The sequence below is a fragment of the Perca flavescens genome, chromosome 19, assembly GCF_004354835.1.
Source record: "Perca flavescens isolate YP-PL-M2 chromosome 19, PFLA_1.0, whole genome shotgun sequence".
Taxonomy (NCBI): Eukaryota; Metazoa; Chordata; class Actinopteri; order Perciformes; family Percidae; genus Perca; species Perca flavescens.
The window spans coordinates 32,157,188-32,181,422 of NC_041349.1; the positions used below are offsets into that span (position 1 = coordinate 32,157,188).

Genomic DNA, 24,235 nt, shown 5'->3' on the forward strand with positions numbered 1-24,235 from the left:
TAATTTTCAGAATTTTGTCTTTGAAGAAAGTGGCAAAATCATTGCAGGCCTCGGTGGATAAAAGTTCAGATGCTACTGGTTCTGGAGGGTTGGTTAACCTAGCGACAGTAGCAAACAAAGCACCTAAATTATTATTGTTTTTGGCAATAATGTCCGAAAAGACGGACCGCCTAGCATTCCTCAGTTCCGAATTATAAATGCAAAGTCTCTCTTTATAAGTGTTGTAGTGGACCTGGAGATTAGTTTTTCACCACCTGCGTTCTGGTTTTCGACACTCTCTTTTTTTCTGTTCTTACCAGTATGACATTTCTCCATGGAGATCTTTTCTTACCAGAAACAGCTTTGACCTTAGTAGGTGCAATGGCATCAATAACATTTGTAATTTACAATTGAAATTGTCTACAAGCTCAGTGACTGAGACCCCTGAGAGGGTGGGTTTGGAGGAGAAAAGCTGAATGAATGATTCACTGGTGTTTTCAGTGATATACCATTTTCTGATTACCTTTGTTTGGACACTTTTGTGCATAGAGATATTGCCATTAAAGAAAACACAGGAATGATCAGAGAGAGCAGCATTAGTCACCACAACCTCGGAAATGTTCAAACTCTTCGAGATAATCAAGTCCAGAGTGTGCCCCTTGTTGTGTGTGGGCTCCGTCGCATGTTGAGTTAGTCCATAGTCTTCTCAAAAATACAACACAGTTCTTTGGTCCCTCTATCCTGGGGGTTATCAACATGAATGTTGAAATCACCAGCAATAACTACACAATCAAAGTTAATACAAATTATAGACAGCAGTTCAGTAAAGTTGTCAAAAAAGGATGCACAGTATTTAGTAGAGATGTTCAGATACGCTCCGATACTGCCTAAAACGCTGGTATCGGTATCAGGAAGTACTGGAGTTTATGCACCGATCCGATACCACGTAATAAAGCCCTAAAGAAAATCTACGTTAAAGTAGATTATTTATGTTCTTTTTCCGTTATAACTGACTGTCAAACTGGACAATAAAAGAAAGTACTGTGGCGTTCATTGTTTGTGTTTGTTCATGTTTCACAAAGATAGAAATAATATCACATCCATACAGGGATAGTAGTATACAGCTGTTAAAACATAATAAAATATATGACACACTGGTATCGGATCGGTACTCGGTATCGGGCGATACACAAGTTCAGGTATCTGAATCGGTATCGGGAAGCAAAAAATGGTATCGGGCCATCTCTAGTATTTAGGTGGCCTGTAGATATTTAGAAATATAGGTCGAGGGGAGGACCTTAGCTGAAGAGCCATATATTCAAAAGAAGCAAAGTTTCCATAAGATATTTCAGTACATTGGAATGAGTCATTAAACAAAATGGCGACTCCACCACCTTTCTTATTCACTCTGTGCTCACTCATAAAACTGAAGTTAGGAGGAGCTGACTCTATAAGAACAGCAGCACTGTTATTATGGTCTAACCAGTTTTCAGTTAAAAACATAAAATCAAGATTGTGCTTAATAATAAAATCATTGATTAAAAATGATTTACCTGCCAAAGACCTGACATTTAGTAAGGCTAGTGTTATTGTGTTAAAATATTTTTTTAGGACAGGTTGTTGATGACGAGGAATGGATGCTAAATTTGCTAAGTTGGCAGTTACGTGCTTCTTTTTCTTACTTAGCAGATTCACCATTATTTTTCTATTACCTATCACAACATAGATTGAAGAAGAATTTAATACACAGGGCCCAGGCTTGTCCTGGAAAGAGTCATGTGTGCCACTAGGCGTGCAGCCTGGACCCAGCACATATCAGTTAAAGCTTGTTGCATTTTGTACACAAGCATACTTATCAGTCTGGGGAGAAGGAGTTTGCTGCAGTCCTTAAAGTGATGGTTGGGAGTAATTTCACCCTAAGGTCCTGTGCACCATGACCTCGAGCAAAACAACCCCCGAGAAGCTTTTTTCACCTGGGTCTAACATTGGGAGATTTAGCGTATTGTAGCGTTATCAGCTGAATAGCTTATTAGCGCAGGGGCTAATGGACCCACGTTTGTATCTCGTAAATGACCCCACTAATAATGCCCGAAATGATACCAAACTTCTACAATAGTAAATATAGGTTATGTACTCATAAAACGATGGATTGGAAAGTTTGTAAGTACACCAGAAGTTTATGAACACTTGCCTGTTGGCTTCTGCTCTTTGCTGTTGTTGCTGCTGCCGGCAGTAAGACGAGTGCTTAGGGATGTCTACAAATTACAACACCGAAAAGAGATGCAACAAAAATATTTTTTAATTTTACTTTTTTTTTTTTAAGTAAGTGCTGTAGTATAACTAGCAGGAGACAAGTAATAACTGAGATAAGTTTGGAGACATTACCTTATTTAATAATTAAATTAATAAATATTTTTGTTGTATCTCTTTTCGGTGTAGTAATTTGTAGACGGCCCTAAGCACTCGTCTAACTGCAGGTAGCAGCAGCAGCAGCAGCAACAGAGAGTAGAAGAGAGCAGGCAAGTGTTCATAAACTTCTGGTGTACTTACAAACTTTCCAATCCATCGTTTTATGAGTCCATCCATCCATCCATCCATCTTCGTCCGCTTATCCGGTGTCGGGTCGCGGGGGGAGCAGCTCCAGCAGGGGACCCCAAACTTCCCTTTCCCGAGCAACATTAACCAGCTCCGACTGGGGGATCCCGAGGCGTTCCCAGGCCAGGTTGGAGATATAATCCCTCCACCTAGTCCTGGGTCTTCCCCGAGGCCTCCTCCCAGCTGGACGTGCCTGGAACACCTCCCTAGGGAGGCGCCCAGGGGGCATCCTTACCAGATGCCCGAACCACCTCAACTGGCTCCGTTTTATGAGTACATAACCTATATGTACTAGTGTAGAAGTTTGGTATCATTTCGGGCATTATAAGTGGGGTCATTTACGAGATACAAATGTGGGTCCATTAGCCCCTGTGCTAATAAGCTATTCAGCTGATAAAGCTACTCTACGCTAACTCTCCCAATGTTACACCCAGGTGAAAAAAGCTTCTGGGGGGGTGTTTGGCTCGAGGTCATGGTGCAAAGGACCCTAGGGTAAATTACTCCCAACCATCACTTTAAGGGGGAGATGTGCCTGGTGTTTTACTTTCAGTGGTTGAGTCAAAACAGGGTCAGTTTGATGGGAGAAGGCGGTGGGGACCCGACTGTCACACATGAGGTGCTGTGTGGCACAAAACAGAATTCCAAAAAGCATTATTTGTTCATTTATCAATATTATCACTTGGAAAACATTCTACTTATTTTAGTGAATATCAATAATTATAAAACAGCATTTTTTGCTTCATGCTGGTTTAACTCTATAAAATCCATACAGATTGTGCTGAAAAGGAAACACTGGTTTTGAAATTGTACTCTTTTAGATTAATTTAAGGATTGTGTTTCTGCAAATAGTGAAAGTCAATCAAAACAAAACTAAATTTTCTTTAAAGTAGTTTTTAAATAATAAAAAAATGATGTGAACACCTTATTTATTAAACACCTTATTTATTATTGCTACTATATCCCTTCTATTTGAGGCATGAAAAGCTCATGACTCAAAAACGTAGCATATATAAATAATCTGTTTAGTGGTTTTATAACCTGTATAAAAGCAACAAAAAAGTTCAATGAATAATTTCTTTAAAAGAAAAGGAAATTACCAAAATAAAATGTTTTCAACATCAATATCCATTAATAATTTAGTTATAAGCAATTTGTGATATACCAACCCAAAAACTCACTAGAGTACGATATTAAATTAACTGCTTTTAGGATGAAATCTCATATCAAACTGTATTGGTTTCAATATAACCAATAAAATAAGATGTATTAAACAAAAATATGTTGTTTATTTTATTTTTATCTTTAGTGTGCAACCCAAAGTTATACTAATCGCTGTCTAACTTTGCTGCACAAAAAAATGTTGGCTGACCCTCCCCTCAACAAAGAATAAAAAGACATGACCCTCCCCTATTTTCCTCTGGTGGTCCATTCCCTAAGTGTAATTATTTCAACTAATGTTAGCTAATGCACTAGCTAGTTAGCTACACTCAATCATAACATGATGTCATAACTTTCACCACTGCTCATTTCATAAAAGAGCCCCTGCAACATGTGTCTTTGTTTACGTTATATAATGTGCTGTTGGATTGCAATTGATTTTGTCTGCGATCGGACACGATTCTGGGAAAAGGATAGCTCACTAGCGTGCTACGCTAGCTAACACCGGCAGTCAGAAACACACTTGAATGATCCCATGTCTTTTTTGATAATCTCACAGAGCTGTGAACTAATTTAGCGATGTTTACATACGAAACATTAGCAATATATCTTGTGTAGAATACAGGACCGGCAGGGCAGAGGGGAAGTATCAGGGAGCAGAGTATAGGTTTGTCTCTCTTCGGTTTGTGCATCCAGTTGAACAACAACTATCTGATATTTTAGGCTACAATGTGGTAAAAGCTGGGCCGGCTCGTTCACGGACAGTGGAGGGCAGCTTCTTTTTGCCCTCCAGGTGGGCGTTCCCATAGTGCTGTGACATCACGTGAAAAGTATGAATAGAGGGGAGATGCCTCACTCAGTATCTAAAACAGAGAGCTCAACACACACGGTGACAAGAGGAGCTGCAGCAATGTGCAGTACAACAAAAATGTGGTGTTTTTTTAAAAGTAAACCATGTAAATCTATTCTGGTACAACCTCTAAGAAAGCATCAAAAAGGCAGTGTGTTGTCTGTTTAGTTTAATGTTAAACTAAACAGTTTAAGTTTTTGAGTTTAATTGCTTTTCAGTAAGCAGTACATATTCTATGCCTTATCTGGCTGCATTGTCTCTCATTATCAAATAAAAAAATGCCCAAAAAACAATTCTGTATTTTCTGACACATACACAACGATGTACATATTTTCCATCAATCGTTCCATTCATTTAGATGATGTGTAGTAAGATTAGAGAGTCTGGATGGACTGATTGTCTCTGAACAAAGACTTCTCAAAGAATGGAATGTGGAATTTACAACAGTGTCAATACAAACATGATTGTTGTTTGTATCATCTTTTTTATATTTACTACAATAACTCCAAATATCATATACAATATTCATTCACTATGTTTAAATATGTAGCCTAATTATTTTTTCTGCATTTCTTCTTGCTTCATTACCACAAATATATATTCAGTTGTTTGTCATGACCTACTGTCACACTGGTCGAACCTCTTTCAACATTCACATACGTAGGTGGATTGCACAAGGACCAAAGAAGGTAGTGTGCCATTATACTGAGCCAAGGAAGTGACACGTCTGTCTGCGGATATTTTGTTTTGTTTATCACTAAGATGTAAGAACATTTCTGAAAATATGAGTCACGTCATTAGCCTTTACTCTGTTCCAATATAAAGGCCCCAATAGATAGACCAGAATTTTCCAGGTGTGAAACCAAACCAAACCAAACTGACCGAGGGCAAATCGCTCCAAGTTTACTAACTCACCAACTGAATTGGACCAAAGCGAACAAACTACAGGTGTGAAAACGCCCTAAGACACATATCCTATTGATGTGTCTATATAGTTTTGTAATCATCTATTTTCATATTTAGTATGATAATTCCAAATATCATGTACAATATTCGTTCAACATGTTTGAGATGCAATTCTTTTTTTTTCCATTAATTATCTTTTCGTTGGAAATCTATATTTATTTGTTTGTCCTAACTTACTGTCACGATAGTCATACTTCTTTCAACATTCACATAGGTGGAATGCACCAGCAACCGGTTTCACAGGATACAAGAAGGGAGTGTACCATTATAGTTGTAATGAACCAAGAAACTTACACATTGCTAAAATTCCGTATCCTGTGATCTTGTGTTGTTCATTGCTACGGCATCACAACATTGCTGAGTCACATCATTAGCCTTTCTTCTGTTCCAATATAAAAGACCTAATAGATGTGGAGTGTCACAGAAGGTGAACGTTTTGGCAATACCACAGATGTAAACTGGACTGAATTAAAATACATTGAAAAAGTTTTAAACATTGAAAGCAGATAGAAAGGGGGATATATATAACATTCCATCTTACATTTTTTGGGTAAGTACATTTTTAAGTCTATATGTAATGCTATCAGGAGATGTCTTTCACTTATAAACTAAAAGTGGGATTGTTGCGATAGTGATTTGTGCATTCAGGAAGCAGTTTAATCCTTTTTTGTTAAGTTTCAGTCAGCATCATCAGACCTGGAGCAAACACTGTTAATACAGCTAGCTACAGTAGATTAGCTGATTGACTCATTATTAATACAAGAAAATCAAAAGGATATGGCGTTTCTCCCATGAACCCCTGCTGCAAGCATTGGTTTGCTTCACGTGTATATTTATATCAACTTAGCATATTAGTAAAAAATTCAAGCAAAAGAATCAAACTTGAAAATTGAATAAATTCATAATTTGACATTGGTTATTTCATCCATCCATTTTATCATTAAGAATTGTTTATATTGAGGAGTAGCCAACAAATGTGATATAGGCTAATAACAACATAAATTAGGCCTTATTGCCCTTACTGGTTTTAAGAAATTTTTCATACTTTGGCCAGAATAATCATATTGTGTTGGACATTTGGACAATATCATATTGTCCAAAGAGAACCAACCACTCAACAACTACAAGGTGCTGCAAGGCATCCTGAAGGCCACGACTGCTAACCCTCCACCACAGTAAACTTAAACCTTTCACAGTAAGAAGGCTTTATTATTTATTCAGGCTTCCTGATGTAGTCTGAGAATGTTTTTGTTTGTCAGTCCGTGACCCCCAGACCTCATCAGGTCAAAATCTGGTTGGATTTCCTTTAAAAGAGTTGTTGATATTCACAGTTGCTACACATTAAATCCCATTGATTTTGATGATCTCTAAAAGGTTTGTTGCATTTTATTAACAAGGTGTTTAAAAAGTCTTACATCCAACTTGGTGAACTCAGCTGTGAACCATGTAAAAGCAGCTACAGTTTGTCTTTACCCTGTGTGCTACTATTGTTAAATATAAAATGGAATGTGGAGGAAAAATACAAGTAGACATTAATAATTTAAGCAAAAGCTTCAAACTTGAAAATTTTATAAATTTGACATTGGTTATTCCATCCATCCATTTTATGCCGCTTATTCAAGTCCAGATTGAGTTAATTTAAATAATTACATCATTGTTATTTGTTCTTATATTGCCTACTGCTGAGTACTCAATTTAATATCTGTCCATATAAATATTATTGTTTTCTACTTTCACTGTTGTGATAAGTCTATAGTTCAGTATGAATAAATGCAATTCTATTTTTCTTGCATTACTTCCGGCACCATTACCACGACACTAGAAATCTATATTTATCATTTTGTCCTTACTGGTCAAAATAGTTTTAACATTCACGTAGGTGGAATGCAGCAGGACAAAAGAAGGGAGTATGCCATGATAATGATCAAAGATACTGACAGATGGACAGCTGAAATTATATACCTGGATAATTGGTTTTGGTCTTCGTTAAGGTGTAACAACATTTCTAAAAAATGTTTCACCTATGAGTGACGTCAATAGCCTACTCTGTTCCAATATCTGTTCCAATATAATAATAGACATTGACTGTCAAATAAGATGAACAAGTGATGAAGAGTGTTCCATTATAGGTCTATACTCAGCCAAAACTGACAAATTGACAGCTGAAATTCTATGTCTTGAGATTTAGTTTTGTTCATCACCAAGGTATCACAACATTTCTGAATACCACCTATGAGTCACATCACCAGTCTTGCTTCTTTTTCCCATATAAAGGCCCTAATAGATGAGTACTGTCACAGAAGGTGAACGTTTTAACAATATCACAGGGGAACTGGACTGAATTAAAAGACATGTTAAAAGCTGATAGAAAGGGGGAACAAATAACGCTTGATTTTAAATCTTTTCATTTGGGGTGAGTACATGTTTAAATCTATATGTAATGCTATCAGGAGATGTCCCTTACTTATCAACTTAAAAGTGGGATTGCTGAAATTCTTTACCTGGATATTTGGTTTTGTGTAAGGTGTAACAACATTTCTGAAAAATGAGTGACGTCATTAGTCTACTGTTCCAATATCTGTTCCAATAAAAATCAATTGCAATTGACAGTCACCACATACTGACTGTCAAATAAGATGAAAGGTTTACAATATTACAGATATGATACATTCTATTAATCTCCTATTTCCTAATTTAAGGAAAGGTTCATTATGTCATTATCACATAGCAAATATTTATTGTGATAATAAGTGATTCTCAAATGAAGTTATAACATTGTTTTGGATGTGGGTCTTCACTGTTTCTTTCCCCCCAATTAAAAGTACAATACATTTTTTCTCCCATCTCATTATCAGTAACCTTTCTTGTATGCAGTTCAGGATATATATAATTAGGTAATGAGATACTGTATTATAATTATTTGCAGTGAACAATTTCCCTTTTTATGTATTCTGTTAAGGCTAATAAGCTACTAAGCTAATAAGCTGCTATAATGACAACTGTAATTTGGGTGCAATGTTAAAAAGTAAGTCTAGAAAGTAGTTAATGTAGTAAAAAACTTTCCAAATGTTGCTTCTATTAATAAGTTTCTATATTGTTTAATTTCACAGATTCAAAGAAGACAAGATGGGTGTCGTGCGGATCATATCAATGTTTGTGTTTCTTATAGGTAAGCTGAGCGATGTTTAACAAAAAAAAAAATAATAACCACCATACAAATACAAAATATACTTGAGCTCATGTTCCTCATGTGGCAGAATAAAGAGAGTGAGTTATTTTGATAACTTGTTTGAACAACACAAACTTAAAGGGCAGTTTTTGCGCAAACAGCATGAAATGTTTGTTATAGAAACACAGACACAGGTAATTTAGTTGATTCAGGAAAGCTCGGCTTTGCTAACTAATTGCAGCAATGACAATTACAGCTGCACAAACAACAACCACAGAAGCAGCAACGACAAACACAACAGAAGCAGCAACAACAACATCAGCTGCTCCAACAACGACAGAAGCAGCAACGACAACCACAGCTGCCCCAACAACAACCACAGAAGCAGCAACGACAACCACAGCTGCCCCAACAACCACCACAGCTGCAGCAACAACCACCACAGAACAGCAGCAGCAACACAACAACAGCTGCAACAACAACAACACAGAAGCAGCAACAACAACCACAGAAGCAGCAACAACAACAAGAAGCCCCAACAACAACCACAGCTGCAGCAACAACAACACACAGCAGCAACAACAACAACCACAGCTGCAGCAACAACAACCACAGAAGCAGCAACAACAACCACAGAAGCAGCAACAACAACCAACAACAACCACAGAAGCAGCAACAACAACCACAGCAGCCCCAACAACAACAACAGAAGCAACAACAACAACAACAGCAAGCAGCAACAACAACCACAGCAGCAAACAACAACCACAGCTGCCCCAACAACAACAACCACAGCAGCAACAACAACAACCACAGCTGCCCCAACAACAACCACAGAAGCAGCAACAAACCACAGCAGCCCCAACAACAACCACAGCAGCAACAACAGACCAGCAGCTGCTGCCCAACAACAACCACAGAAGCAGCAACGACAACCACAGCTGCCCCAACAACAACAGAAGCAGCAACGCACAGCAGCAGCAGCACAACCACAGCTGCCCCAACAACAACCACAGCAGCAAACCACAGCAACAACCACAGCAAACAACAACCACAGAAGCAGCAACAACAACAACAGCTGCCCCAACAACAACCACAGAAGCAGCAACAACAACAACCACAGCTGCCCCAACAACAACCACAGAAGCAGCAACAACAACCACAGCTGCAGCAACAACAACCACAGAAGCAGCAACAACAACCACAGCTGCAGCAACAACAACCACAGAAGCAACAACAACACACCACAGAACAACAACCACAGAAGCAGCAACAACAACCACAGCTGCCCCAACAACAACCACAGAAGCAGCAACAACAACAGAAGCAGCAACAACAACCACAGCAACAACAACAACCACAGCTGCAGCAACAACAACCACAGAAGCAGCAACAACAACAGCACCCCAACAACAACCACAGAAGCAGCAACAACAACCACAGCTGCCCCAACAACAACCACAGAAGCAGCAACAACAACAACAACAACAACCACAGAAGCAGCAACAACAACCACAGCTGCCCCAACAACAACCACAGCTGCAGCAACAACAACCACAGAAGCACCAACAACAACCACAGCTGCCCCAACAACAACCACAGAAGCAGCAACAACAACAGCTGCAACAACAACAACAAACAACAACAGAAGCAACAACAACCACAGCCCCAACAACAAACCACAGCTGCAGCAACAACAACCACAGCTGCAGCAACAACAACCACAGCTGCAACCCAACAACAACCACAGCAGAAGCAGCAACAACAACCACAGCAGCCCCAAACAACAACCACAGCTGCAGCAACAACAACCACAGAAGCAGCAACAACAACCACAGCTGCAGCAACAACAACCACAGCTGCAGCAACAACAACAGCACAGCAACAACAACAACAGACAACAACAACAACAACAACAAACCACAGCAGCAGCAACAACAACCACAGCAACAACAACCACAGCTGCCCCAACAACAACCACAGCTGCAGCAACAACAACCACAGAAGCAGCAACAACAACAACAACAACAGCTGCCCAACAAACCACAGCTGCCCCAACAACAACCACAGAAGCAGCAGCAACAACAACCACAGCAGCAACAACAACAACCACAGCAACACAACCACAGAAGCAGCAACAACAACCACAGAACAACAACAACAGCTGCCCCAACAACAACCACAGCTGCAGCAACAACAACCACAGCTGCAGCAACAACAACCACAGAAGCAGCAACAACAACCACAGCTGCAGCAACAACAACCACAGAAGCAGCAACAACAACCACAGCTGCAGCAACAACAACCACAGCTGCAGCAACAACAACCACAGCTGCCCAACAAACCACAGCAGCCCCAACAACAACCACAGCAAACAACAACCACAGAAGCTGCAACAACAACAAGCAACAACAACCACAGCTGCAGCAACAACAACCACAGCTGCAGCAACAACAACCACAGCTGCAGCAACAACAACCACACAGCACAGCAGCAACAACAACAACAGAAGCAGCAACAACAACCACAGCAGCAGCAACAACCACAGCAACAACAACCACAGCTGCCCCAACAACAACCACAGCAAACAACAACCACAGCAGCCCCAACAACAACCACAGCTGCCCAACAACAACCACAGAAGCAGCAACAACAACAACAGCAGCCACAGCTGCAAGCACAACAACCACAGCTGCAGCAACAACAACAACCAGCAGCAACAACAACAACAACAACAACAACCACAGCAACAACAACAACAACCACAGAAACAGCAACAACAACAACCACAGCTGCAACAACAACAACCACAGAAGCAGCAACAACAACCACAGCTGCCCCAACAACAACCACAGAAGCAACACAACCACCACAGCTGCACAACAACAACAGCTGCCAACCAACAACAACAGCTGCAGCAACAACAACCACAGCTGCCCCAACAACAACCACAGCTGCAGCAACAACAACCACAGCTGCAGCAACAACAACCACAGCTGCCCCAACAACAACCACAGAAGCAGCACAACAACCACAGAAGCTGCCCCACAACAACCACAGCTGCAGCAGCAACAACAACCACCAGCAGCCCCAACAACAACCACAGCAGCAGCAGCAACAACAACCACAGCAGCCCCAACAACAACCACAGAAGCAGCAACAACAACCACAGCAGCCCCAACAACAACAACCAACAGCTGCAGCAACAACAACCACAGCAGCAGCAACAACAACAACAACCACAGCTGCCCCAACAACAACCACAGCAGCAGCAACAACAACAACACAGCTGCAGCAACAACAACCACAGCTGCAGCAACAAACAACACAGAAGCAGCAACAACAACTACAGCAGCTCCAACAACAACCACAGAAGCAGCAACAACAACCACAGCTGCCCCAACAACAACCACAGAAGCAGCAACGACAACCACAGCAGCCCCAACAACAACCACAGAAGCAGCAACAACAACCAGCTGCAACAACAACAACACAGCTGCCCCAACAACAACCACAGAAGCAGCAACAACAACCACAGCAGCCCCAACAACAACAACACAGCTGCAGCAACAACCACCACAGCTGCAGCAACAACAACCACAGCTGCAGCAACAACAACAGAAGCAGCAACAACAACCACACAGAAGCAACACAACAACCAACAACAACCACAGCTGCAGCAACACAACCACAGCAGCCCCAACAACAACAACAACAGCTGCAGCAACAACAACCACAGCTGCCCCAACAACAACAACAGAAGCAACAACAACAACAACAGAAGCAACAACAACCACAGCAGCAACAACAACAACCACAGCTGCAGCAACAACAACCACAGAAGCAGCAACAACAACAACAACACAGAAGCAGCAACAACAAACAACAACAACAACAGCAGCAGCAACAACAACCACCCCAACAACAACCACAGAAGCAAACAACAACCACAGCTGCAGCAACAACAACCACAGCTGCAGCAACAACAACCACAGAAGCAGCAACAACAACCACAGCTGCAGCAACAACAACCACAGCAACAACAACCACAGAAGCAGCAACACACAACAAGCTGCCCCAACAACAACCACAGAAGCAGCAACAAAACCAACAACAACAACAACACAGCAGCAGCAACAACAACCACAGCTGCAGCAACAACAACCACAGAAGCAGCAACGACAACCACAGCTGCCCCAACAACAACCACAGCAGCAGCAACAACAACCACAGCAACCACAGCAACAACAACAACACAGAAGCAGCAACACAACCACAGCAGCAACAACAACAACAACAGAAGCAGCAACAACAACCACAGCTGCAGCAACAACAACCACAGAAGCAGCAACAACCACAGCTGCCCAACAACAACCAGCAGCAACAACAACCAGAAGCAGCAACAACAACTGCAACAACACAGAAGCAGCAACAACAACAACAGCTGCCCCAACAACAACCACAGAAGCAGCAACAACAGCTGCAGCAACAACAACAACCAAGCTGCAACAACAACCACAGCTGCAGCAACAACAACAACAGCAACAAACAACAACCACAGCTGCAACAACAACAACAACTGCCCCAAACAACCACAGAAGCAGCAACAACAACACAGCAAACAACAACCACAGCTGCAGCAACAACAACCACAGAAGCAGCAACAACAACAACACAGCAGCCCCAACAACAACCACAGAAGCAGCAACAACAACCACAGCTGCAGCAACCAACAACAACAACACAGCTGCAGCAAACAACAACCACAGAAGCAAACAAAACCACAGCTGCCCCAACAACAACCACAGCTGCAGCAACAACAACCACAGCTGCAACAACAACAACAACAACCACAGCTGCAGCAACAACAACCACAGAAGCAGCAACAACAACAACAACAGCTGCCCCAACAACAACCACAGAAGCAGCAACAACAACCACAACAGCCCCAACAACAACCACAGAAGCAGCAACAACAACCCACAGCTGCAGCAACAACAACCACAGCAACAACAACAACCACAGCAAGCCCAACAACAACAACAGAAGCAGCAACAAACCACAGCAGCCCCAACAACAACCAGCAGCAACAACAACCACAGCAGCAACAACAACCACAGCAACAACAACCACAGAAGCAGCAACAACAACCACAGCTGCCCCAACAACAACAGCAACAGCAGCAACAACCACAACAGCTGCCCCAACAACAACAACACAGCTGCCCCAACAACAACCACAGAAGCAGCAACAACAAGCTGCCAACAACCACAGAAGCAGCAACAACAACCACAGCTGCAGCAACAACAACCACAGAAGCAGCAACAACAACCACAGCAGCCCCAAACAACAACAGAAGCAGCAAACAAGCTGCCCCAACAACAACACAGAAGCAGCAACAACAACAACAGCTGCCCCAACAACAACACAGCTGCAGCAACAACAACAACAGAAGCAGCAACAACAACCACAGCTGCCCCAACAACAACAACACAACCACTGCAGCAACAACAACCACAGCTGCAGCAACAACAACCACAGAAGCAGCAACAACACACAGCACAACAACATCACAGCAGCAGCAACAACAACAACACAGAAGCAGCAACAACAACCACAGCTGCCCCAACAACAACCACAGAAGCAGCAACGACAACCACAGCAGCCCCAACAACAACCACAGAAGCAGCAACAACAACCACAGCTGCCCCAACAACAACCACAGAAGCAGCAACAACAACCACAGCCCAACAACAACCACAGCTGCAGCAACAACAACCACAGCAGCAGCAACAACCACAACAGCAACAACAACACAAACAACAACAACAACACAGCTGCAGCAACAACCACAGACAACACAACCACAGCTGCAGCAACAACAACCACCACAGAAGCAGCAACAACAACAACACAGCTGCAGCAACAACAACCACAGCCACAACAACAACCACAGAAGCAGCAACAAACAACAGCTGCAGCAAACAACAACCACAACCACAGAAGCAGCAACAACAACAACAGCTGCCCCAACAACAACCACAGCTGCAGCAACAACAACAACAACAGCAGCAACAACAACAACAACAGCTGCCCCAACAACAACCACAAGAAGCAACAACAACAACAACAGCAGCTGCCCCAACAACAACCACAGCAGCAGCAACAACAACAACAGCTGCAGCAACAAACCACAGCTGCAGCAACAACAACACAGCTGCCCCAACAACAACCACAGCTGCAGCAACAACAACCACAGCTGCAGCAACAACAACCACAGCTGCAGCAACAACAACCACAGCTGCAACAACAACAACACAGAAGCAACAACAACCACAGCAACAACAACCACAGCCCCAACAACAACAACCACAGCAGCCAACAACAACCACAGCTGCAGCAACAACAACCACAGCTGCAGCAACAACAACCACACAGCTGCCCCAACAACAACAACACAGCAGCAACAACAACACACTGCCCCAACAACAACAACAGAAGCAGCAACAACAACACCAGCTGCAACAACAAAACCACAGCTGCAGCAACAACAACCACAGAAGCAGCAACAACAACCACAGCTGCAGCAACAACAACCACAGAAGCAAACAAACCACAGCTGCAGCAACAACAACCACAGAAGCAGCAACAACAACCACAGCAACCCCAACAACAACCACAGCTGCAGCAACAACAACCACAGAAGCAGCAACAACAACCACTGCAACAACAACCACAGAAGCAGCAACAAAACCACAGCTGCCCCAACAACAACCACAGAAGCAGCAACAACAACCACAGCTGCCCCAACAACAACCACAGAAGCAGCAACAACCACAGCTGCCCCAACAACAACCACAGCTGCAGCAACAACAACTGCCCCAACAACAACCACAGCTGCAACAACAACAACCAGCTGCAGCAACAACAACCAACAGCAACAACAACAAGCAACAACAACACAGAAGCAGCAACAACAACCACAGCTGCCCCAACAACAACCACAACAACAACCACAGCAGCAGCAACAAACAACAGCTGCAACAACCACAGCTGCCCCAACAACAACCACAGCTGCCCCAACAACAACCACAGCAGCAACAACAACCACAGCAGCAACAACAACAACCACAGCTGCAGCAACAACCACAGAAGCAAACAACAGCTGCCCCAACAACAACAAGAGCAGCAACAACAACCACAGAAGCAGCAACAACAACAACAGCAGCAGCAACAACAACAACACAGCTGCAGCAACAACAACAACTGCAGCAACAACAACCACAGAAGCAGCAACGACAACCACAGCAGCCCCAACAACAACCACAGAAGCAGCAACAACAACACACAACAACAACAACAGCAGCCCCAACAACAACAGCTGCCCCAACAACAACAGCTGCAGCAACAACAACACAGAAGCAGCAACAAAACAACAACAACAACCACAGCAGCAGCAACCACAACAACAACAACCACAGCTGCAACAACAACCACAGCAGCAGCAACAACAACCACACAACAACCACAGCTGCAGCAACAAACCACAGCTGCCCAACAACAACCACAGAAGCAGCAACAACAACCACAGCAGCAGCAACAACAACCACAGCCCCAACAACAACCACAGCTGCAGCAACACAACCACAGCAGCAGCAACAACCACACAGAAGCAGCAACAACAACCACAGCTGCAGCAACAACAACCACAGCTGCAGCAACAACACCACAGAAGCAGCAACAACAACCACAGCTGCAGCAACAACCACAACACAGCAGCTGCAACAACAACCACAGAAGCAGCAACAACCACAGCTGCCCAACAACAACAACCAGAAGCAGCAACAACAACCACAGCAGCAGCAACAACAACCACAGCTGCAGCAACAACAACCACAGAAGCAACAACAACCACAGCTGCCCCAACAACAACCACAGAAGCAGCAACGAACAACACAGCTGCAACAGCCACAGCCCCAACAACAACCACAGAAGCAGCAACGACAACCACAGCTGCCCCAACAACAACCACAGCTGCAGCAACAACAACCACAGCTGCAGCAACAACAACCACAGCTGCAGCAACAACAACCACAGCAGCAGCAACAACAACCACAGAAGCAGCAACACAACAACAGCTGCACAACAACAACCACAGCAGCAACAACCACAACAGCTGCAGCAACAACAACCACAGAAGCAGCAACAACAACAACAGCAACAACAACAACAACACAGCAGCCCCAACAAAACACAGCAACAACCACAGCTGCAGCAACAACAACCAACCACAGCTGCCAACAACAACCACAGCAACAACAACCACAGCTGCAACAACAACCACAGCAGCCCAGCAAACAACAACCACAGCTGCAGCAACAACAACCACAGCTGCAGCAACAACAACCACAGCAGAAGCAGCAACAACAACCACAACAAGCAACAACACAGCTGCAACAACAACAACAGAAGCAGCAACAACAACCACAGCTGCAAACAACAACAACCACAGAAGCAGCAACACAACCACAGCTGCCCCAACAACAACCACAGAAGCAGCAACAACAACAGCAGCAGCAACAACAACCACAGAAGCAGCAACAACAACCACAAAGCAACAACCACAGCTGCAGCAACAACAACCACAGAAGCAGCAACAACAACCACAGCTGCAGCAACAACAACCACAGCTGCAGCAACAACAACACAGACAGCACAACCACAGCAGCAACAACCACCACAGAAGCAGCAACAACAACCACAGCTGCCCCAACAACAACCACAGAAGCAACAACCACAGCTGCACAACAACAACCACAGAAGCAGCAACAACAACCACAGCTGCCCCAACAACAACCACAGAAGCAGCAACAACAACCACAGAAGCAACAACAACCACAGCTGCCCCAACAACAACCACAGAAGCAGCAACAACAACAACAGCAGCAGCAACAACAAGCAGCAACAACAACCACAGCTGCCCAACAACACAACACAGCTGCAGCAACAACAACAGACAGCAACAACAACCACAGCTGCAGCAACAACAACCACAGCTGCAGCAACAACAACCACAGCTGCCCCAACAACAACCACAGAAGCAGCAACAACAACCACAGCAGCAGCAACAACAACCAACAACCACAGCTGCAACAACAACCACAGCTGCCCAACAACAACCACAGCTGCCCCAACAACAACCAACAACACACACAAGCAGCAACAACAACCACAGCTGCAGCAACAACAACCACAGCAGCCCCAACAACAACAACAGAAGCTGCAGCAACAACAACCACAGCTGCAGCAACAACAACCAACAGCAGCCCCAACAACAACCACAGCTGCAACAACACAGCAACAACAACCACAGAAGCAGCAACAACAACCACAGCTGCCCCAACAACAACAACCACAGAAGCAGCAACAACAACCACAGCTGCCCCAACAACAACCACAGCTGCAGCAACAACAACCACAGAAGCAGCAACAACAACCACAGAAGCAGCAACAACAACCACAGCTGCAGCAACAACAACCACAGCTGCCCCAACAACAACCACAGCTGCAGCAACAACAACAACAGCAACAACAACAACAGCAACAGCTGCAACAACAACACAGAAGCAACAACACACAACAGCTGCCCCAACAAAACAACAACAGACAGCAGCAACAACAACACAGCAACCAACAACAACCACAGCAGCAGCAACAACAACCACAGCTGCCCCAACAACAACCACAGCTGCAGCAACAACAACCACAGAAGCAAACACAACAGCTGCAGCAACAACAACCACAGAAGCAGCAACAACAACCACAGCTGCCCCAACAACAACCACAGAAGCAGCAACAACAACCACAGCTGCCCCAACAACAACCACAGCTGCAGCAACAACAACCACAGCTGCAGCAACAACAACAACCACAGCTGCAGCAACAACAACCACAGCTGCAGCAACAACAACCACAGCAGCCCCAACAACAAACCACAGAAGCTGCAACAACAACCACAGCTGCAGAAGCAAACAACAACCACAGCTGCAGCAACAACAACCACAGAAGCAGCAACACAACCACAGCTGCCCCAACAACAAACAACAACCACAGCAGCAGCAACAACCACAGCTGCAAACAACAACCACAGCTGCAAACAACAACCACAGAAGCACAACAACAACAACAGCTGCCCCAACAACAAACCACAGCAACAACAACCACAGCTGCCCCAACAACAACCACAGCTGCAGCAACAACCACCGACAGAAGCAGCAGAAGCAGCAACAACAACCACAGCTGCAGCAACAACAACCACAGAAGCAGCAACAACAACAACAGCTGCCCCAACAACAACCACAGCCCCAGCAACAACAACAGAAGCAGCAACAACAACACAGACAGCAACAACAACCACAAGCTGCAACAACACAGCTGCAGCAACAACAACCACAGCTGCAACAACAACCACAGCTGCAACAACAACAACCACAGCTGCAGCAACAACAACCACAGCAGAAGCAACAACAACAACAACAGCAGCCCCAACAACAACCACAGCTGCAGCAACAACAACCACAGCTGCAGCAACAACAACCACAGCAACAACCAACAACAACAACACAGCTGCAGCAACAACAACCAACAGAAGCAAAACAACAACAACACAGCAGCAACCAACAACAAACAACACAGAAGCAGCAACAACAACCACAGCTGCAGCAACAACAACCACAGCTGCAGCAACAACAACCACAGCTGCAGCAACAACAACCACAGCTGCACCACAACAACAACAACAGCCCCAAACAACAACAACCACAGAAGCAGCAAACAACAACCAAACCACAGAAGCAGCAACAACAACCACAGCTGCAGCAACAACAACCACAGAAGCAGCAACAACAACCACAGCAGCCCCAACAACAACCACAGAAGCAGCAACAACAACCACAGCTGCAGCAACAACAACACAGCAACAACAACCACAGCTGCAGCAACAACAACCACAGCAACAACAACAACAGCAACAACAACCACAGAAGCAGCAACAACAACCACAGCAGCAGCAACAACAACAACAACAGAAGCAGCAACAACAACCACAGAAGCAGCAACAACAACCACAGCTGCCCCAACAACAACCACAGCTGCAGCAACCACAGCTGCCCCAACAACAACACAGAAGCAGCAACAACAACACAGCTGCCCCAACAACAACCACAGAAGCAGCAACAACAACAACCACAGAAGCAGCAACAACAACCACAGCTGCCCCAACAACAACCACAGCAGCAGCAACAACAACAACCACAGCTGCAGCAACAACAACCACAGCTGCAACAACAACCACAGAAGCAGCAACACAACAGCTGCCCAACAACAACACAGAAACAGCAGCAGCAACAACAACCACAGCTGCAGCAACAACCACAGAAGCAGCAACAACAACCACAGCTGCCCCAACAACAACCACAGCTGCAGCAACAACAACCACAGAAGCAGCAACAACAACCACAGCTGCAACAACAAACAACACCACAGCTGCAGCAACAACAACAACAGCAGCAACAACAACACAGAAGCAACAACAACCACAGCAGCAACAACAACAACCACAGCTGCAGCAACAACAACCACAGCTGCAGCAACACAACAACCACAGAAGCAGCAACAACAACCACAGCTGCAGCAACAACAACCACAGAAGCAGCAACAACAACCACAGCTGCCCAACAACAACCACAGAAACAACACAACCACAGCTGCAGCAACAACAACCACAGCTGCAGCAACAACAACAACAACAGCAGCAACAACAACAACCACAGCTGCAGCAACAACAACCACAGCTGCAGCAACAACAACCACAGCTGCCCCAACAACAACAGAAGCAGCAACAACAACCACAGCTGCAGCAACAACAACCAACAGACAGCAGCAACAACAACCACAGCTGCCCCAACAACAACCACAGAAGCAGCAACGACAACCACACAGCTGCCCCAACAACAACCACAGCAGCAGCAGCAACAACAACCACAGCAGCAGCAACAACAACCACAGCTGCAGCAACAACAACAGCAACAGCAACAGCAACAACAACAACAACACAGCTGCAGCAACAACAACCACAGCTGCAGCAACAACAACCACAGAAGCAGCAACAACAACCACAGCTGCAACAACAACAACAACAACAACAGAACCAGCAACAACAACAACAGCAGCCCCAACAACAACACAGAAGCAGCAACAACAACCACAGCAACCAGCAACAACAACCACAGCAACAACAACCACAGCAGCAGCAACAACAACCACAGCTGCAGCAACAACAACCACAGCTGCAGCAACAACAACCACAGCTGCAGCAACAACAACCACAGCTGCAGCAACAACAACCACAGCTGCAGCAAACAACACAGACCACAACAACAACCACAACAACAACAACAGAAGCAGCAACAACAACAAGCTGCAAACAACAACCACAGAAGCAGCAACAACAACCACAACAGCAGCAACCCAACAACAACAACCACAGAAGCAGCAACAACCACAGCAGCCCCAACAACAACAACAGAAGCAGCAACAACCAACACAGCTGCCCCAACAACAACCACAGCTGCAGCAACAACAACAACAGAAGCTGCAGCAACAACACCACAGCTGCAGCAACAACAACCACAGAAGCAGCAACAACAACCACAGCTGCAACAACAACAACCACAGAAGCAGCAACAACAACAACCACAACAACAACCACAGAAGCAAACAACAACCACAGCTGCAGCAACAACAACCACAGAAGCAAACAACAACAACAACAACAACAGCAGCAACAACAACCACAGAAGCAGCAACAACAACCACAGCTGCAGCAACAACAACCACAGCTGCCCCAACAACAACCACAGCAGCAGCAACAACAACAACCACAGCTGCAGCAACAACAACCACAGCTGCAGCAACAACCAACAACAGCTGCCCCAACAACAACCACAGAAGCAGCAACAACAACCACAGCTGCAGCAACAACAACCACAGCTGCAGCAACAACAACCACAGCAGCAGCAGCAACAACAACAACAACAGCAACCCAACAACAACCACAGAAGCAGCAACAACAACAACAGCTGCCCAACAACAACAACAGACAGCTGCAGCAAACAACCACAGAAGCAGCAACACAACAGCAAACAACAACCACAGCTGCAGCAACAACAACCACAGAACAGCAACAACAACCAGCAGCAACAACAACCACAGAAGCAGCAACAACAACCACAGCTGCAGCAACAACAACAACAACAACAACCACAGCAGCAACAACAACAACAGAAGCAGCAACCACAACAACAACCACACCACAGCAACAACAACCACAGCAGCAGCAACAACAACCACAGCTGCAGCAACAACAACAACCACCACAGAAGCAGCAACAACAACCACAGCACCCACAGCCAAACAACAACCACAGCTGCCCCAACAACAACCACAGCTGCAGCAACAACAAACAGACAGCAACCACAACAACAACCACAGCTGCAACAACAACCACAGAAGCAGCAACAACAACCACAGAAGCTGCAACAACAACAACAAAGCACAGCTGCAGCAACAACAACCACAGAAGCAGCAACAACAACCACAGCTGCAGCAACAACAACAACACAGCTGCAGCAACAACAACCACAGCAACAGCAACAACAACAACCACAGCAGCAGCAAACAACACACTGCCCCAACAACAACCACAGCTGCCCCAACAACAGACAGCAACAACCACAACAACAGCAACAACAAAGCAACAACAGAAGCAGCAACAACAACCACAGCTGCCCAACAACAACCACAGCTGCAGCAACAACAACCAACAGAAGCAGCAACAACAACAACAGCTGCCCCAGCTGCAGCAACAACAACCACACAGCTGCAGCAACAACAACAGCACAGCTGCAGCAACAACAACACAGCTGCAGCAACAACAACCACAGCTGCAGCAACAACAACCACAGCTGCAGCAACAACAACCACAGCAGCAGCAACAACCACAGAAGCAGCAACAACAACACAGCTGCCCCAACAACAACCAACCACAGAAGCAGCAACAACAACCACAGCAGCAGCAGCAACAACAACCACAGAAGCAGCAACAACAACCACAGCTGCCCCAACAACAACCACAGAAGCAGCAACAACAACCACAGCTGCCCCAACAACAACCACAACAACAACCACAGCAACAACACACAGAAGCAGCAACAACAACCACAGCTGCAGCAACAACAACCACAGAAGCAGCAACGACAACCACAGCTGCCCCAACAACAACCACAGAAGCAGCAGCTGCACAACAACAACAGCTGCCCCAACAACAACAGCAGCAGCAACAACAACAACAGCTGCCACAACAACCACAGAAGCAGCAACAACAACAACCACAACCACAGCTGCAACAACAACAGAAGCAGCAACACAGCTGCAGCAACAACAACACAGCTGCAGCAACAACAACCACAGAAGCAGCAACAACAACAACAGCAACAACAACACAGAAGCAGCAACAACAACCACAGCTGCCCCAACAACAACCACAGAAGCAGCAACAACAACCACAGCTGCCCAACAACAACAGCAGCACAACAACCACAGAAGCAACAAACAACAGAAGCAGCAACAACAACCACAGCAGCAACCACACAAACAACAACAGCAGCCCAGCAACAACAACCACAGCTGCAGAAGCAACAACAACAACCACAACAGCAGCAACAACAACAGCTGCAACAACAACAACAAGCAGCAACAACAACCACAGAAGCAGCAACAACAACCACAGCCGCCCCAACAACAACCACAGAAGCAGCAACAACAACCACAGCTGCAGCAACAACAACCACAGCTGCAAACAACAACCACAGCTGCAGCAACAACCACAGCTGCAGCAACAACAACCACAGAAGCAGCAACAACAACCACAGCTGCCCCAACAACAACCACAGCTGCAGCAACAACCACAACAGAAGCAGCAACAACAACCACAGCTGCAGCAACAACAACCACAGAAGCAGCAACAACAACCACAGCAGCAGCAACAACAACCACAGAAGCAGCAACAACAACCACAGAAGCAGCAACAACAACCACAGCTGCAGCAACAACAACCACAGAAGCAGCAACAACCACAGCTGCAGCAACAACAACCACAGAAGCAGCAACAACAACCACAGCTGCCCCAACAACAACAGAGCTGCAACAACAACAACAGCTGCAGCAACAACAACCACAGCAGCAACAACAACCACACAGCTGCAACCACAGCTGCAGCAACAACAACCACAGAAGCCAACACAACAAAGCAGCAACGACAACCACAGCTGCCCCAACAACAACCACAGCAGCAGCAACAACAACCACAGCTGCAGCAACAACAACCACAGCTGCAGCAACAACAACCACAGAAGCAGCAACAACAACCACAGCTGCCCCAACAACAACCACAGAAGCAG

The 24,235-nt window shown here is 45.0% G+C and overlaps 2 protein-coding genes and 2 pseudogenes across 2 annotated transcripts; all 4 read left to right on the forward strand.

Annotated features, from left to right (window-relative positions):
- Window positions 1-9,312: 9,312 nt before the first annotated feature.
- On the forward strand, window positions 9,313-10,289 carry LOC114573964 (putative uncharacterized protein DDB_G0271606; the record flags this gene model as incomplete). Its single annotated transcript, XM_028606222.1, is given in 4 exon segments — window positions 9,313-9,450; window positions 9,489-9,556; window positions 9,759-10,119; window positions 10,122-10,289. Coding segments are annotated over 4 exon segments (735 nt in total), but the record flags the coding sequence as incomplete, so codon positions are not given.
- Window positions 10,290-13,152: 2,863 nt separating this feature from the next.
- LOC114573965 (ataxin-8-like) lies at window positions 13,153-13,690 on the forward strand (the record flags this gene model as incomplete). Its single annotated transcript, XM_028606224.1, has 2 exons — window positions 13,153-13,216; window positions 13,305-13,690. Coding segments are annotated over 2 exons (450 nt in total), but the record flags the coding sequence as incomplete, so codon positions are not given.
- A 781-nt stretch (window positions 13,691-14,471) lies between these two features.
- On the forward strand, window positions 14,472-15,620 carry LOC114573963 (putative uncharacterized protein DDB_G0271606; annotated as a pseudogene).
- A 3,780-nt stretch (window positions 15,621-19,400) lies between these two features.
- The window catches only part of LOC114545457 (transcription factor mef2A-like), a 10,134-nt pseudogene continuing 5,299 nt past the window's right edge, over window positions 19,401-24,235 (forward strand).